Source organism: Aquarana catesbeiana, linkage group LG07 (assembly GCF_042186555.1).
Source record: "Aquarana catesbeiana isolate 2022-GZ linkage group LG07, ASM4218655v1, whole genome shotgun sequence".
Lineage (NCBI taxonomy): Eukaryota > Metazoa > Chordata > Amphibia > Anura > Ranidae > Aquarana > Aquarana catesbeiana.
The window spans coordinates 96,169,359-96,188,467 of NC_133330.1; the positions used below are offsets into that span (position 1 = coordinate 96,169,359).

General features: G+C 41.0%; 1 protein-coding gene across 4 annotated transcripts in view; it reads left to right on the top strand.

The window, feature by feature from the left end:
* PRKCD (protein kinase C delta) overlaps positions 1-19,109 on the top strand; it is a 184,301-nt gene that overhangs the window by 88,182 nt on the left and 77,010 nt on the right. For all 4 annotated transcript variants that reach the window (XM_073592511.1, XM_073592513.1, XM_073592512.1 and 1 more), the window contains exons 5-9: positions 3,477-3,636; positions 4,574-4,605; positions 10,592-10,677; positions 13,610-13,739; positions 17,454-17,554. In XM_073592511.1, the coding sequence (XP_073448612.1) occupies positions 3,477-3,636; positions 4,574-4,605; positions 10,592-10,677; positions 13,610-13,739; positions 17,454-17,554 (509 nt within the window). The remainder of the gene's footprint in view (positions 1-3,476; positions 3,637-4,573; positions 4,606-10,591; positions 10,678-13,609; positions 13,740-17,453; positions 17,555-19,109) is intronic.

Consider the following 19,109-nt stretch of genomic DNA (forward strand, 5'->3'; position numbering starts at 1 on the left):
AAGTCAAGTCATCACAAAAAATGTCAGAAAACAATACAGCGGGAGCCTGTGAATCTTGGTTGCCTCAAAGTGAAAAGAAGTAATAATAGTCACAGAGCGGGTTAAGATAACTTTGGCAGGGGGTTATAGCCAGACTGCATGTATTGAAACATACCTGGATTCCACAGATATGATATAGTTTCCCTATGTTTTTACATTCTAAACAATAACAGGTAACTGTTAAATACAGGGACAACCAGACAGCTTGGGTTTTCAGAAGTATTGACAGTATTCGTAGCACTCTTGGTAGAGGTTTTCTTTAAACTTGTTTTCTTTTAGCGTATTAAAAGAGAAGTTCGGGATTAAAAAACAATCATTAATATTAATCTATGTGGCTGCAGGATCGATCTGATGCTGCAACTGTCCCCCACCAGCTTTAGGACTGAGAACTGAGTGACCACATGACTGCTGATCGCTCAGTTCATGGTCTTTAGTGAGCAGAGAGCTGATGACTGTCAGTACTCTGTGCTATGCCCCTCCAGTGCTTACGTGAGCACCCGCCTATGGAGGGGGTGGGAGCAGCTGGCACAGGCTCTCAGTGGCACACTGAGAGGCTGAGCCAACTACAAGTCAGGCATCTGGTTGGATCCCAACATAACCGTCGGGATCCTTGCAGAGCATGGACTGGCTCTGCCATGTCAGTTAATCGCTGTCTTTTGCCCACTGTTGGCTGAATCTGGACCACAGGATTGCAGAACTAATGCCGCGTACACACGAGCGGACTTTGCGGCAGACTTTGCCCGGCAGGCTTTTCGACGGACTTTATGACAGACTTTCTGAATGAACGGACTTGCCTACACACGATCACACCAAAGTCCGTCGAATTCGTACGTGATGACGTACGACCGGACTAAAACAAGGAAGTTCATAGCCAGTAGCCAATAGCTGCCCTAGCGTGGCTTTTTGTCTGTCGAACTAGCATACAGACGAGCGGACTTTTCGACCGGACTGGAGTCCGTCAGATATATTTGAAACAAGTCTCAGATCTAAGTCCGTCCAACTTTTGAGAAAACAAAATCCGCTGGAGCCCACACACGATCGAGTTGTCCGACGAAATCCCGTACACCGGGCAAAGTCTGCCATAAAGTCCGCTTATGTGTACGCAGCATAAGTGCACTGCTGTGACCTACAGGAGGAGTTTGGCCAAAAGAGCTTTGGCCATACTTCTCCTTTAATACTTTCTGAATCTATAACCCAGAAAAAGTATGCAGATTAGCAAGTAAGAGTATAGTCGGAACTCCGGATCTGTTTACTTCTTGTTGTTTTATCGAGAGTTTTGACACAAGGCAACTAGTATTTTCAGAAGCAGTCAGCTAAAGCAACCTCCATAATTTGCATTTTGCAGGTTTTCTTTAATAAGTGCAATTCATGAGATCTAAATATGACTACATAGAACTTACAAAAGATAATACCCTTAAAAATGCACAATAACTAGAAACTGTTAGGTCGTACTTTGGCTAAAATTTGTATGTGTATAACAGGGTGGATTTAAATCAAGTCGATTTAAATTACTAGTAAAAAGGCTTGATTTAAATCAAGTCGATTTAAATCATAATTTTTAAAGAGCAACTGTCATCTCTGTCCCACAGCGGCTCCTCCTCCGACCCGCTGTTGACTCACCGACAGTTCCATTTACTTTAATGGAATGGCTGGTGATGTGGCAGTGACACAACAAGGTGAGGGACGTGGCAGGAGCAGGTGAGTGTATACCGGCTAACAGGCGCTGCCATGATGGATCTGAAATGATGGGTGCCCTTTAAATGTAAGGACTTATTCTTGCTGGTATTTAGAATCTTTAATATTTGCAAAGAAAATTAAGGTTTCCTATTTAGAATAATAAGTTATCAGGTTAGTAAAACAGCTATATCCGAACCGGTTCAATCATACAGTTTGTAGTGTACATAGATTTTTTTCAAAACAATGGGATAAAGAAATATTCCTGAACTTTGTTTTATCTCATGGTTACTGTGACATTGTGTAAATGCATCAATGCAGTACATGTTTTCTCAGCTTTTAGAGCTTTGATTCATTGAATGAGTTTACCAAAAATGTAAATATTGCAGAATATACAGCCTCATGCTACATAACTAGGCTCCCTTTCATGCTGAATAAACTAAATTATTAATGCAACTTAAATAGAAAAGTGTCTTTTAATTAGATTTTTACTCCGATTAAAATAAATTTGATAAAAATCGATTTTAAATAAAAAAAATCTGATGGTTTTTGATATTTAAAAAAAAAAAACATTGATTTTTATCCACCCTGGAACTATGAATGTTAAATAGAGTTTATCATAAACTGTTGAATTTGTAGGCTACTCCATGGCATGGAAGAGCTGGCAGTACATGACAATCCTCTGTGGTGCCCATTCACATCATTGCAACATAGTGCAGTGGGATTTTTGAAAAGGTCCGGGTCCTTTATTTTTAAAATAATTTTTTTTTTGTTGGTGCAGCATAGTCCATTTTTGGCCTTACAGCCTTTTTTGATGCATTTTTGTCAGGGTTTTGTGCTTGGTAACCAGTCTCTTCCTTCTACAAGAAAAAACGCAGGAAAAATGAAAACACATAAAAAGCATGCAACAAAGCACAGAAAATACATGATTATCCAGCAGCACTAGTGTGAGTCTAGTGTAATTCTATCTTTACTTCACTATTCAGTTTTTGTATTTCCCTTAAAGCGCTATACTGGCTCACTCCCTCTGTCTCTTTCCCCCTCCCATGTACATCACTGAGTTTTCAGAGTTATACAGAGCAGGTCTTTAGTCTTTGTTTATGCTGAGTACAGTCCAGGATAGCTGTGTTGGAGCTCTATCTCTTACAATGCAAGGTGCTGTGTCTGTTCATTGGAGTGGGTCATTGCACTGCCTACCTGCATGTCTTTGCCATGGAGCAGCTATGTGTTCCACAATGAGGAAGTCCTGTTGACTGTTTCAATGTGTCTGTTTTGTCTTTTGGCTATGTGAAGTGTATTGCTGAATATAATATTTGTTTGATTTGGTCTGTAAAGACAAAATCAAATGTTGCACGTTTTGCAATGTTTTGTTAATATCTTGATTTATTTTAATCTTTTGTTGTTCAAAGTGCATGAACAGCAGTAGTTTGCTCCTCTTCATTGTTCTGCACCATCTGCTGAAAAGATTGTTGTCTTGTAAATAATTTGTTTTTTTTTATTTTTACTGATATTAGCAGCTACAGTTCTTTTGCATGTATTTTTATCATTGCTATCCAGTATTTTAAATATTACCTTGTTGATGCAAAGCAAAATGTTTATTGACATTACTATATATATTTTAGTCTTATTTAATTTTTATTGATTTCCTAAACTAATAGCTGCTCTAACTGTTGTTTGTTGGCTATCTCAATCTTCATTGTTGTCTAGCATTACTCGTGCATCTGTAGCGTTCTTTCATTTTGTCACCTGTTCTGTCCTAACAGATTGCAAGCAGTCGATACGGGAAGACGAGGGCTTGGTGACTATAAACAGGAGGAGAGGAGCCATCAAACAGGCAAAAATACACTACATTAAGAACCATGAATTCATTGCCACATTTTTTGGTCAGCCAACATTTTGCTCTGTGTGCAAAGAGTTTGTGTGGTAAGGAGGACTTAGCCAATCCTAACAGCACGTAGCCGTGAATTTGCAAACTGCTTTTGTTAACCAACAACATAGTTTAAAAAGTGTCTTAACTTTTAATATATTGCTGTTTGGTAATTGGTGATGTGATCAGTAGCTTTTAGGGGGGCTTTGATATGGCAGCAGTGTAATTTTCAGCATGTACTATACAAAAGGTATCCTGATATTTTAATATTTCGTTATGGTAACTGTCTACTGTAGGGAGCTTTTTTCTGATTGCTTCCTGCTGCCACCCCCCTCTCAGTGCTTGCTGCCCCAGTAGCAGTTAAACAGACATGAAAGAACTATTAGGGCCTATGCACACTGGTCATAACAAATGCTGCTTATACAGGCTTTTGGCTTTTTTTTATTCATTTATTATTTTTTTCAGCCTATAGAAGCAGCTCTATGCTAGATTGTTTGTTTGTCCATGCACATTAGGGAGGTTACAGGCATATTTGCAGAGAAGTGTTTTCAGGCAGGAAAAAAAACCCCATAAGAATGGTGTTTTTGAGAGGAGCTTTCATGCAGAAAAAAAACAGCTTGACACGCATAAATGTGCATAAACGCGGTGTTTAGGAGCATTCAGCATTTCAACTGTACATTGATTATAGTGCAAAATGAGCAGAGGGGAATGTTTTGGGAAAAAACGCTTATAAAAGATAATGCCCATAAACTCCCATAAATGCTTGTGCAGTACGAGCCGCTATGAGCATTTTTATACTGCGTTTCCTGCAAGAGGTTCTGTCATTTTTTCAGCTGCCTAGTGTGCATGGACCTATGCATATTAGGTAACATCATTGAACGGTGAAGATTTCTGCTAGTCATGGGGTTAAAGCATGGTCTGTTTGTCAGGAAAGCAAATAATTCTGCATGGGAAGTGCCACTGACTACTCTAAACTGTGTTTTTATTTTACAGGGGCTTGAACAAACAAGGTTACAAATGCAGACGTAAGTTTAATACTTAGATATATACAAACCCAAGCTTTTTGTTTTGCTTAAAAAATTATTTTAGACTTTACAGCAGATCTCTCTTGGGCTGTCTTCAACAATTTACCTTTCAGAAATAATTCATTTCCAATAGAATTCTACAATCCCATCCTTTCCTTTTTTATAGACTATGATGTATCTTTTACTACTGCATAATGACTACATTTATGATTTGCTTCTGCGATTCCAGACAAGCTGTTTGTATTTTGAGGATCTGAGCATGGTGGCAAGGTTATCTTTGCTTAACCACTTCAGCCCATTTTTTGCCATACGGCACTGCTTTACTTCAACTGACAATTGCGCGGGCGTGCAACGCTGTACCCAAATAAAATTGTCCTTTTTTTACACACAAATAAATCTTTCTTTTGGTGGTATTTGATCACCTTTGCGGTATTTATTTTTTGCGCTATAAACCAAAGACTGACAATTTTGAAAAAACAATATTTTTAACTTTTTGCTATAATATGGATCCAATAAAAAAATGTAAGAAAAACAAATTTATTCTTCAGTTTAGGCCAATATGTATTCTTCTATGTATTTTTGGTAAAAAAAAAAAGCAGTAAGCGTATATTGATTGGTTTGTGCAAAAGTTATAGCGTCTACAAAATAGGGGATAGATTTATGCCATTTTCATTATTTTTTAATTTTTTTACTAGTAATGGCGGTGATCAGCGATTTATTGCGGCAGACAGATCGGACACTTTTGACACTTTTTTGGGACCAGTGACATTATTACAGTGATCAGAGCTAAAAATATGCACTGTATAAATGACATTGGCAGGGAAGGGGTTAAGTGTGTCCTAGGGAGGTGCTTTCTAACTGTGGGGGGAGTGGACTGGCAATACAGAGAAATCGCTGTTCCTGATCACTAGGAACAGACGATCTCTCTGTACTCCCCTGTCAGAATGGGGATCTGCTTTGTTTACATAGGCAGATCCCCGTTCTGCCTCTCTAAGGGTGTCGGCAGACATGGCGGCAGCCGGACCCGCGCATGAGCATCCCCGCCATGCAGCGCGCGCACCCGCAGTGTGTCGTGCATGAAACAACGTACAGGTGCGTTGTTTGCTGCAATAGGGCCACCCTGCCACAGTATATATACGGTGGGCAGTCCTTAAGTGGTTAAAGTGGTTGTAACCCTAAAAGAAAATTGATCCTGTTCCTTTATCCACTTCAGTACAGGGCACTTATACCCCCTTCCTGCCCAGGCCAATTTTAATCTTTCAGTGCTGTCGCTCTTTGAATGATAATTGCGCAGTCATGCAACGCTTTACTCAGACTAAATTTTTACAGTTTTTAGAGACAGATTGATCTTCTTCTTGGTGGTATTTAATCACCACCTGGGTTATTTTTTTTTGCTAAACAAATGTAAAAATACCGGAAATTCCTTTGTTTCTGTTATAAAATGTTGTAAATAAGTTTGTTTTCTACTTCACTGATGTCCACTGATGAGGCTGCAGTGGTCAGCACTGATGAGGCGGCACTGATGGGCAGCAATGATGCGCACTGATGGGCAGCAATGATGCGCACTGATGGGCAGCAATGATGCGCACTGATGGGCAGCAATGATGCGCACTGATGGGCAGCAATGATGCGCACTGATGGGCAGCAATGATGCGCACTGATGGGCAGCATAGATGCGCACTGATGGGCAGCATAGATGCGCACTGATAAACGTCACTGATAGGTGACACTGATGAGGAGGCACTGACAGGCATCACTGATGGGTACTGACAGGCATCACTGGTGAGCACTAGTGGGCATCGCTGATGGGGCTGCACTGATAATCACTGCAGATCCCCCCCTGTCAGGAGAGCTGCTTACCGACTCTCCTCTACTCACGCTCTGTCTGCGAGAATAGAGGAATACCGATAACTGCCACTTCCTAGTTACGATGTGATTGGACACAGCTGATTACACGATAAAGAACCTACGTCATATGCTCTTTACTTTGATCGGAGATGCATTGTGTCGGAGCGAAACACCGCAATACGGATTATCTCGTTGCGCACCCCCAGGGTCATGACGTCCAGTCAGAATGGGAGAGCCACCGCCCACCCGCCATGTTGCTATAGGCCAGACAGGAAGGTGTTTGTGCTGTATAATTTGTCCCTTTTGTATCATCTAAAACACTTGTCTGATCCTGCCTGGTGCTGCCCTCCCCTCTGTAAACTATGTTTATCATGGCTGCTGAGCCCTTACACTGTGGTCAGTTTGTGCCTCCGTAATCCCGCTGTCTCTCCTCTGTCCTCTCTCCCCCTTCCTCCCTGCCTGTCAGCTAGTGTTAGTGCCAATCTGCTCCCCGCCCCACCCCTCCTGCTTCTAAAATGACTGTTTAATAGAATCCCCTATGTTCTATTAAGTTATGTGCCCAGTGTGTGTTGTATTTAAAAAATATGTAGCTATATACCTTATTTCAGAGTGCTACTCAGCGCTCACCTGACCGCCCACTGCTCTCCTCCTCCCGGCTGACGTCAGCTGGGGATTCTCAGCCCCTCCCACTGTAGTTATCAGACCAGGGGAGGAGAGCGGCAGGCAGTCGCGTGAGTGCCGAGGGGTGCTCTGAAATAAGGTATGAAGCTACATATTTTTTTATATAGAACATACTCTGGAGAACATAACTTAATGGAACATAGGGGATTCTATTATGTAAACAAAATGGCTTTGCAACCACTTTAAACAGCTTGGTTGTCATTTTTTGGAAGTTTCATTAACTGTCACCTCAGAGGGAAGTAAATAAATATTAATCTGTTGTTTATTAATCAGTTGTTGACCCTCCTGTCTTAAGCCCAAGGTGGTGCTTTTGGTCATTGTTTGCTCTTGTGTTTGCTAAACAAAAATTGATTTTTGCTGCTGGTCTGTATGCTTTTTGCAGGTGCATTTAGTGTACTGTGGCAGTTGTTTCTTTCCACTGTCTTATTATGCCTCTTGTTACAGTGCTCAAATTTTATGACAAAATAAAATTCTGAGGACTAGTTCACATGAGGTCCAGCTTGTATATGTGTATTAAGGAGATTATACTGCCACCTCCTGAATGCCTTTCAGCTGAACTGAGTTTTGGAATAGGAACACTGCACAGCAACCATGAGCTTAGCATTTGGCCCGCAGTTAAGGTGCATCCCCTTTCGTTTGAATGGGTTGCGTTTGGTAGCAGTAGAATATATGTAGCACCCTCCTAGCTAGTTGCTAGAGTAGTTAGAATAGTTTTTGGGCCCTCTGCTTAACAGAGAAGCAGCAGGTAAATTGAATTGGGCTGTCTGCTTAGCAGGAGCTGTGATCGTTTAGTTCTTCCTGTTCAGGGTGCTTTGATGCTTCTCACGCTGTCTTGAGTTTCCCTATATCCAAGCAACCTAGGAAGTTTCTGGATTGTAGGTGAAACCATTCATATGAAAAGCATGAATATGGATGCAGCCAATTCGGAAGGGGAGGTACCCCTAGGCATGCTGGGTGACTGTATTTATGTTCAGGAAGCACCTGAGCTCCTGGTCTTTTCCTGGAGAGAAGAGGTCCAGTTGGGGAGGGGGTACATTGATTCTTCCCAGCATAAGTTACCATGCGACATTAGGAGGACAACCTGAGGGCCAGAATGCTGAAGCCCAGGTTTCTCTTGAGAGCCGACTGAGGGCGGATATCCACGGATCCTGTCTGGTATCAGAGGAAGGTGATCTGCGACCAGGGCCTTGTGAGTACAGACCCACTAAATGGATCCTAGTGACTTGTGCTTCCGATTCCCCCTTTGGGTACTAGAATTAAGTTAAAGAGGGCACCGGCTGGTGTCCTGAAGAGCAAGGTCCATTCAATTTCTTCTCTTTGCAAGGAACTTTGCTCAATCCTGTACTGTCTGTTACACAGTTCCATTAGGAAAGCTGTCCTTAATTTGTAGTATTCTACTATTCCCGTCTCCTATCCCAGTTCCTAAACTAAAATAAAACAACAAAAAAAACCCAACACAGCCCCTAGTGTGGTCATTGGAGTAACGCACTGATGTTGTGTGTACCTGACTGCAAGAAATTCTGTGTGCCTGGCTGCGTGGCTGAAACCAGGGAAGTTCTGGGAAAAATACTAGTGGCTCTTACGGGGTAGTGCTACAAATATTTGCTGTAACCACCCCTGTGTGGTTCAGGTCACCATTAAACTATGTGACAGGTGTGGCATTGGGCTGTAGGAGAGCTTTAAAAAATGACCCTCAACCACTCTGTTTCAGCGCAAGTGTAAACTAGGCCTTAGAGCAGTGTGAACACCAAGCATTTGTGAAGCTTTTGGCAAGCTTTGAGCAGCTTTCTTGAAGCCTTGAACACACTCAGCAGCTTTAATTTTGGATATGTTAAACAGATTTTAATTGGAGTACCGAATATCACTGCTAGTAGGCTTCAGCAGACTTTTAACAAACAATGAAATTTGTTGAAGCATACTAAACCCTTCTAGCAGCTTGGAAAAGTAGTTACTTTATCATTTGGGTGTTGGAATTTAATTGCCAGTAGACACTTGGTTACCCCAAAATCTATTTGGGGTTACGGATGTTTGCAAAGCATATAAGTAGATCTTTTTTTGGGTGTCTGTGTTTGGTGACTGATACATTGTTAGCTGGTTGTTTCCTGTAGTCAGATTTAGTATGTTTGTTGTTTTAAAGAAGTATAGCCAAAGCACGTTTGTCTGTACTCCTATGGAACACAGGAGTGCGGCTTGTTTGCGCTCCTGTGACCCGTTTTCAGCAGAGAGCGGGCTGAAGCTCTCCGCTCTCTGCTGACATCACAGAAGTCGGTCCAGGCACCGCGTCATCACGACAATGGAAGACGGGATACGCCAGGTGCCTGGACTGACACCCGGCTCAGGCTCTCAGCGAGCTGCTCTGCCCCCTCCACAGCTCAGTGCTCCAGTGAGCGAGGAGGGATCAGAGAGCCGAGCCGCTGACTGACGATGTTGGAAGGCAACATGGTTTAATATCATTATATTTCTGGAGTTTTAATGAGCAGCTCTCTGCTGAGGGAGCTGTCAGATCCGAGCGATTGGCGGTGTTCGATCGCTCGGTTCTCAGTGTAAAGGTGCTGGGGGGACAGATGCAGCCACCTAGGTAAGTATACATCTAAAAAAAAAGACAAGCCCATACTTCTATTTTAAGGCAATCTTTTATAGTTGTTCTTATGATAGACATCAGATAAAATTTGTATGGATATCTCCATTAGTCTGATTTAGTTCTATTTTATCTGTCTTGATTGCCCTTCAATTTGAAGAAAGATCATTTAAAGCCGTATTAAACCCAAAATCAAACCTTTATTATATTGCAGCTTACCAATTCTTAATTGTGATGGCTGTATTAGTTTCCCTTTTAAAGCTTTCTTTCTTCTCCAATTTCATCTGGTGATCCAGCTACCAAGTTTGTTGTTTTTCAACAGAAAAGCTCTCTTGCAGTTACAGGGATGAGACAGACCATTTAACACTGGCAGGGGTGCTTAAAATGATCAGCTTTTATTTACGCAAAACCTTTATCCAAAAAGGAAAAAACTGTTGCTGTAACTGATTATAACGTGTGAGCTGACGTTTGGCTTCAGTTTGTTACTGCATTTAAATGTGATAGTACTTCTAACACTCCCCTCCTCCTGGACTGACAATACTGCTGTCCAAATCTGTCCCCTGCGTTCATTCATCCAGGAGGTGTGTTACTGGCCAGATCCCCAAGGGAATACAGAGGGGGAAAAAGCCTAAAGAAAGAAACCTAATACAACCACTAATCTCTAATGATTGGTAAGCTGAAATAGATTATGTTTTTGGTTTGATACCACTTTAAGTTTCTCTCTTTACCATGTTACCATTTGGGTGGCCCCTTGGTTCTATTCACCTCGCTTTGACTTTGCTATTTTTCCAATATGTATCGTTTTTTTTCTCTCTGTTGCAATCTGTAATGCCTTTGTAGTCTGTGACTATGGGTACAAATTGTTTCTATTGCTTGCAGAGTGCAATGCTGCCATACATAAAAAATGCATTGACAAGATCATTGGCAGGTGTACAGGCACAGCGACCAACAGCCGGGACACCATGGTAAGTACTTATCTGCTTTTTCTATCTCGGGTGGTTATGGATTTCAAAGTTTACTAACAACACAAAAGTAGAAATCGATTTTAATGCATGCGCATTCAGCAAAAGCTGATCACGTTGTAGACAAGAAAATGAAACTAAAATACTTCTCAGGGATTTGTGTTTATTTTCATTTGTATCACATGCTCAGCGCTTTAGGGTGCGTGTTGTTTTGACATCACGGTGAGGTTAATTTATACTCCAAAATATTTGATCTCAATAAAATCTGATTGAGCTAATTCAAGACAAATTTGAAAACAAACAATTTAGTTCCATGCATATGTAGCTAAAATGAATGAGACTCCCAACTGGAACAACCCAGAGGGGATAAAAAAATTGTTAAAACTATAGTTCTGCTTTAAATGGTTTGTTTTTCCATTCACCGAAGTGATCTTGTCACTGGTGACAACTTTCCAGTAACAGGATCACTAACAGACCACTCACCTTTTGTTATGGAGTGTCTCCCTTACTAGCTGAAACAGAATGATGTAGCTCCCTCCATGCACATTGGTGGTAATGAATGTTTTGCAGTGTTCTGGATCATTAAGAGTGTGATTGGGTAAGGTAAAGCCTCTGATTGCCTGTGATTCTTCTATTGGCGATCTGTTACCAAAAGCATAACCACCCATCTGACATGGTCCTTAAAGTGGTTCCTTTGCCATTATTTACAGAAGACACTACAAAATACAAACTATTCAGCATATAAACAACTCACTGGTTCATAATTTGTGAACAAAGCCTTTTCTCTAGTCTGTCCCTCCTTTTCACTGATTGCTGCCATCTTGCCTCTTGCACAAGTCAGAGAAGGAGAAGCCAGGATGTTATATACAGCCCACATGTGAAAGAAACCTTTACCTCTCCTGTAATGGTCATGTGATATTACTCTCTAAATATACCAGCACCCAATAGCAGTGGTTGGAGAAGGCGAAAGCTGGTTAGTTGGCTTTTACAGAAAAATCAAATTAGTTCTATGCAGACTGCAAATCTTGAAAATGGGAGGAATGGATTTGAAACAGACCATTGAAAAGATTGTAATATACTGAAATGTACCACTGTGTTAATATTCTTGGGGAATAGAAAGGTTCACAAAAGGTTTCATGCAAACATGTATCAGACATAAAAAAATAAACATGTTCCCACCCAGCCCTCCCTAATAATACTATGAAAAATATGTTCTCATGCATAAGCTCCTGTAACATGCAAGTGGATCGGATTTCCATAGGATCGCTAGCGCTAAGATGTCCTCTTCAATTTGGTGAACGAGCCTTGTAGTCTCATAGACTGTAATCGATTCAGAAAATATAAAGCTGTAAGGAGCATGCGCCATGCTGAAGAGGACATACTGACACTCTCATTGCTATGGGTCCCTACTTGCTGGGCAGTGTAAAAAGGCTTCTGCATCAAAGTGAGATAATAAATATATATATATATATATATATATATATATATATATATATAAAATCTCTCTCTAATTTTTTTTTTTTTTTACACAAAAAAGATGAGCGAATACATTTTTTTAAAAAATTTTTCAATACCTAACCATGCATCTATCTTTTAATATGATTGTAAACACAATTTTTTTAATTTAACTGCTTCAGCCCTGGAAGATTTTACCCCCTTACTGACCAGAGCACTTTTTGCAATTCGGCACTGTGTCGCTTTAACTGACAATTTTAACTGACAACTGCTTTCTTTTGGTGGTATTAGATCACCTCTGCGGTTTTTATTTTTTGTGCTATAAACAAAAAAAGAGCGACAATTTTGAAAAAAACTCAATATTTTTTACTTTTTGCTATAATAAATATTCCCCAAAAATAAAAAAAAAGCTATTTTTTTCCCCAGTTTAGGCCGATATGCATTCTTCTATAAATTTTGGGTAAAAAAAAATCGCAATAAGCGTATATTGATTGGTTTGCGCAAAAGTTATAGTGTCTACAAAATAGAGGGTAGTTTTATGGCATTTTTATTATTAATATTTTTATTAATTTTTTTAACTAATAATGGAGGCGATCTGCGATTTTTATTGGGACTGCGACATTATGGCGGACACATCGGACACTTTTGATACATTTTTGGGACCATTGGTATTTATACAGCGATCAGTGCTAATGCACTGATTACTGTAAAAATGTCACTGGCAGGGAAGGTGTTAACACTAGGGGGCGATCAAGGGGTTAATTGTGTTCCCTCTCTGTGTTTTAACTGAAGGGGAGGGGGGACTGTCTAGAGGAGATGACAGATCGCTGTTCATACTTTGTATGAACAGACGATCAGTCTCTTCTCCCCTCAGAGAACCGGAAACTGTGTGTTTTACACACACACACAGCCCGGTTCTCGGTGTGTCACCAGCAATCACGGAAGCCGGCTCCGGGGTGAAGGGTGGAGCGACGTTGTATAACATCGTTTCACCCAGCCGTGCCATTTTGCCACAGTGAAACTGCGGTGGCTGGACGGCAAATGGTTAATCACAAAAACTATTTATACAGCCCAAACGTCCTCTTATCAGGTACCCAGCTGGCACTCCTGGCTCCGTCTCTTCTGGTATGCCACCATAAGAAGCCACTTCCTATGGTGGCATACCTGTGGGCTCGTGTTCATAAACAGACAGCGCGACTACGCCCTGCCCCCTTATTGCAGGATTTGAGTGACAGCAGCAGGCTCCTGCTGCCTCAGCAAAGCCTATGAGACTGGGAAGTGAGCGGGCAGAGCCCCTACAGACGGGCACAGCACTGGATTGAGTGGGGATAAGGGGTGGCGAGGGGGGGTGATACTTTTACCTAAATATTTTTATGCAGGGAATACATTAAGGTAAAAAGTTTAGAATTTGGGACCACTTTAACATTTAACAGATCTGTACATTTGCTGTGTGATATTTATTGGTGCTTTTCCTTTACAGTTCCAGAAGGAGCGGTTTAACATTGACATGCCCCATCGATTCAGGGTTTACAATTACAAAAGCCCCACTTTCTGTGATCACTGTGGCAGTCTGCTCTGGGGCTTGGTGAAGCAGGGGTTGAAATGTGAAGGTGAGTGTTTTTAATTGGGGCCCTTTCACACAGGCTGTCCGATCAGGTCTGCCTGTCAGTTTTTCAGGCGGACCTGATCGGGCCCTCCAGTCTCCCCTATGGAGCAGCGATGTCAGCGGTATCCAATCCAATGCTGTCCACAAAATCCAGACAGATGGTGGTCCTGTTTTCCATCTGCCTATCGGATCGGATGAAAACGGACAGGCGATCCATATTCACCCGATTTTCCCATAGAGGAGAGTGGGACTGTGTCCGTCCCCCGCTGAGCAAGTGGATTCCATGTGACAGGGGCCTTAGTTATTTATTTATTGTTTGGAGATGTGACCATCCTCGGATTCCTCAAATGTCTGGCTTCATTCAATTTACCTTGCAGTTACTGTTTTTATGTGACTTGAGTGAAATAATGTTTCCTGTAGATTCACAATGTCCGCCATAAAGGCTGCTTCTACCAGCATCTTTTCCTATAGATTAGAATGTTAGAGAATCTCAACTGTTCCTGGAGACAGGTGGGGTACTCCCACAGTCGGGGTGAGCTAGCACTTTCCCAAAGCTGAATCTATGGCTGAAAATTGGAGGCTGTATAACAGTTGGGTGTCAGTCACCTTAAGGTTTTTTTTAAAGGACTTTTATTTTTTAGACATCACATCGGAGAGAGGCGCAGGAAATTCTGAGCACCCTAGCAGATTCACACTCCATCTATAGCCCTCTCTCCAAGCAAAGAGTGCCTTTAAAGGATAACTTCACGTTTTTGTTACATGTTACACCCATATTCAGGGTGTACCAGGCCCCGCTCCCCACCAAACCCCAGGTCTGACAGCCAGCGAGGGATCTTCTCCCTCCCGCTAGCTGTCACAATCTGACAGGCTGTGTCATCCATTAACAGTATTCTGTGAATCAGAAAACTACAAGGTCTTCCATTCTTTGTGGCTTTCGGCTTGTAGTTTCCAATGAACTACCATGGCGCTGTTGAATGATGGGGTAGTTTATTAAGTCTTCCTGTCACAGTGTAACTGCCTGGCCGTATCGGTAGTATGGCCAGACAGATACGCAGACTGTCTGCACGACAGTGTTATTACACCCACAATCTGCTGATCCTGGGTGCAATGCTTTACAGGTCCATTACAAAAAAAAAAATAAATGCATATTTTTTAACCTGCAAATAAAATGTGCGTTTAAGATATTTTTTTGGTAAAGGTGACTTTATCCTTTAAGTTGAATCCAGCAACCTGTACCTTTTTACAGAAGAAGCAGTAATGTCCTCTAGCAACAGCCTCCATATTGATTCTCCTGATGCTTTCCATGAGTTCCTCTCCAAAGAACCTTGAGCAGCAGTGTCAGCTCTGGTACTCCACCCCAGGCACTATGTCTTCTTCGAGATCATTGTCTTCTGCTAGGCTTTCTGAGCCTAGGGCCTCAAGCAGCAGGACTGTACTGGACAGGCAGGCTTCTAAAATTTCTAGGTGTTTGCTCCAAGCACATGCAATGGCCTCCCCAATAGCTCGACATGCACCCTCTGCAGACTGCAGCGGGGGGCCAAGAGAGCTCACATGGTCTGTGCCAAATATTTATGGTCTACCCCAACATGTGCCAGTGTCAATAAGCCTCCCACTAGAGGAAACAAATATTTATAACACACTATTACTGTGGCATCTCACACTATTACAGAGGTACCAGTGTCCCCTAATGGCAGCAGAAAGAAACCACAGCTACACTGAGTTTAGGGGAAAACCAAAATGCAAATAGACTATAAATCAGTCTGGGCTGACTAAATTTAGAACAGGGTGCCTACAGTATCCATCCCACCATAGCTTTTTAAGATCCCCCGCCATATTAACGTGTTTTAAAAAAGGGATTTGTCCTAGTACTGTTGGATCTAACCAGACAATCACAAACTAGAGTCTTAAAATCAAAAGCCTTCTGTTTATAGCAGCTCCTTGCCTCTGACAGTTCAATAATGTAAAAAATTTGAAGCCACATCTCCTTCTCAGCATGACATATACATCAGTGGATGGGGCAGGTACTGACACAGAAAGCGTATCGTAATGATCCTCAAGCACAGATGGAAAATTATTTTTCCTGCTTCGTTTAGGAATCCTATTTTGTGTATCAGCAGCCTTCTCAGTAATAGAGGTAGAGACTAGCATGTCTCACAAATATAGCATTTCATTTTTTCCTTTCTTCTGTTATTCTTTAGAGCTGTAAACCAATATTGTCTCACTTTAAAATGAGTGGTAAGTCAGACTTGAAATAAGCATGTCTAATGCATATGCTTGTTCCAGGCCATTATTTCTATGTACTAAAACAAGGATAAGCTTGAGGCGTTGACCTCAGGACATCAAAAATAAGCCAATTTCTTTTTCTTTTTTTTTCCTTGCTGAAATTTTAAAAGATTTGACATTGTAACTTTTACAGGGAGAGTGTTAACTTCATTTAGGTAGAATGGTAATTTTAACCGAGGCGATTTTTTCCATCTATGAAATATGATGTGGTGACCATTGATGCAAAAGTTGTCGGAGTTTGCAAAAAGAGATGAGGGTAGTTAGCTTCATATAACATGTGCAGTAAGTCCATGAGATTAATACTAAGACATCGAATATGGTGGGAATTCCAGGAGAAGCGATATGCAGAACAGAGGGACTCCAGGGTTTGTTGATTCAGATCAACAGAGAGGGCTTCGTGTCTATACCTCTTTTATCTTTCTCACTTTAGAAACGGCAGCTTAAAATGTTTTTCTGTTTTTAAGTCTGTGACCTTCCTTATTTGTGTTCTCCCTAGAATGTATGATGCATGTATATTTTAAGCCTACAAGTGCATAATTTTGCGCGTTGAGGGCAGAAGGGTGGCCATTTTACAGGGCAGGGGAGTGGCCCAGGGCAGTTGTCCCTGAATGACACACAAAACTGCTGTTAAAAAAATCTTGGGCGTCAATTTGCCGCCCCTCTCAAAGTGCTGCCTGGGTCCAATGGTAGGGCCGGCCATGGGTCTGTGGCATGAAAGTATTAAGTAAACATAACCAGGCTGCTTTTATCTTATGTGTCGGAGAATTTGTCAGGAGTTATCAGGCTGATAACAGAAGAATGGAGCAGGAGACGGCTACGGGACACAGTGCTTTGAAGAGAGATAACAAAACACTGCAGATATGTGCCCAGCTCAATTTTCATGAATCTGGTTTACATCCACTTTAATTATAGTGTGCATTAAATACATATATGGTACAGTTTGTAATTATGCATGTACTGTACATATGGATGGTATTCTTTGTTCATTAAACACTGAAAGCACATTGTGCTTCATGCCTATTATTGCTTCATAGTGATTGTACTATAAGGGGCCCATAGATGGCTAACTTTCCAATCTGAGTACTCTAATTCAGAGTTTCCCCAAGTTTTTTTAGATTTTTTTTTTTTTTTTTTTCAGACCGTGGGTTTGAATTCCTAAAACTGGAGAGTGCAAAATCAAGCGCAGCTCTGCATGGTAGCCAATCGGCTTCTAACTCCAGCTTGTTCGGTTAAACTTTGACAAAAAACCTGGAAGCTGATTAGTTAGAAGTTTCTATGCAGAGCTCCACCAGATTTTGCACTATCCCGTTTTAGTAAATCAACCCACATATATTTTAGCTCAAAGGCTCCGCTTATTTCCCAGTTTTTGTTATTAACCAGTGTTAATAGTTCTCTTTGCAATTTTTTTTGTAATACTGTGTCATTAATTCCATAGAATGTGATATGGATGTTCATCACAAGTGTCAGAAAAAAGTGGCCAATTTGTGCGGCATCAACCAGAAACTTCTAGCAGAAGCTCTGAACCAAGTCAGCATGGTAAGAATAGTGAAAAAAACAACAATGTGCCCCATTGTTAAGTAATGAGAGAACATAATTATTCATTTGAAACAAAGATCTATATTGAAAAGAAGTGCAAACCATTGGTTTATATAACCCAAGAAACCAAAGGAAGAAATTTGTAACTCAAGAAACCAAAGGAAGAAATCTCTTTCTATATCCTATAGAACATCCTACACTACAAGACACTTCTACATTCAACACTGAAGTTCAATTTTAACCCAAGAACAGAAGTATAAAATGTATTCATTTTGCACACAGGGAATAACTCTGTAACAAGTAGCAAAAAAGTAATACTACGTACTGAACAAAATCTTCCCAAGTAAGATCACTGTAAATCAGATGAACACCCTAATACATATTTTCTGGGAATGTCTCCCAATCCTCCTTTTAGTACTGTTTTTAAATTAACCTAAAATTATGCTATTGCATCTTGCCCAGGAAGAACTACAGGAAATCTTTGGTCCACATACTGAATGATTTGAAGACGTTGCATCCTATGAAATTGGAATGCTTGAATGTTTAAATTTATGTTAAAGAACAACCTGGTTGCAAAGGATCCTACTGAAACATATTTTTTTTTCTTTTCTCTTTCTTTTCTTTCTTTCTCTCACAATAAAATCCTTGTCCTACTATGAATCAAACTGAAGTCCTCTGGCTAGCTAGCTGGCTCAGTGATTTTGGCTAGCTGGCTCAGTGATTTTGGAAAAGATCAGTTCTGACTCTTGTATGTATCAAAAGCTGAATTCAAATGGAGCTCATTGCCTTTAAAGTGTTTCTAATCCCACAAAAGTAAAATCAGACTGTATTTGCAGTAAAGCGTGCTTGTTATACGCACTGTGAAACCTAAGGGGTTAATCCTGCACATTATGTAAAAAGGCTGTTTGAGCCTGTCTTCTCTGACCCTCCCCTTCTTCCACAGTCCCCAGTTCAACTCCTGATAGTACAGAGCCCTAGGAGGCACTCTGCACAGGCTCAATTTGGTGTGTATTACTAGAGTGTTGTGGTGTTTTTTTCTTTTGGGAGTGCATTTGATCGGCACAGGGTCAATCTGCACTGTCCAGACAGAGGGTCAGGGGTCCTGCAGCCTCATAGGACAATCAGGGGAGAATTAAAACTCCTACAATCTTTATCCAGTGCTCAGCTGAACACTGATAAAAGTCACAAGACTGCTATATACTGCTAAAGAGAAAAGGTATTTAGCAGTTTATATTTACTAAAATATTCCATTTTTTGCAGGGTCCTGGGTTTAGTAACACTTTAAGTTATGTTAAAGCACTATCCTAAACTGGCTCTTGACAGAACCTTGTCATGCAAGGAACAAAGGGTCTTGTGAACACAAGTGTCATACAGGGAAGAGTTTGTTCCCTTAGCAAGCAGTTGGATTCTGTCAGCTCCACAATGAAACTAATTGGTTTCTACAAGCAAGAAAAGGTTTTTACATGTGTAAGACTTTGTATACATTCTGTACGTGACATTTGGAAGTAGACTGAAATATGTTGTCTACTTTTTTATGTTCAATATGTTTTTATTA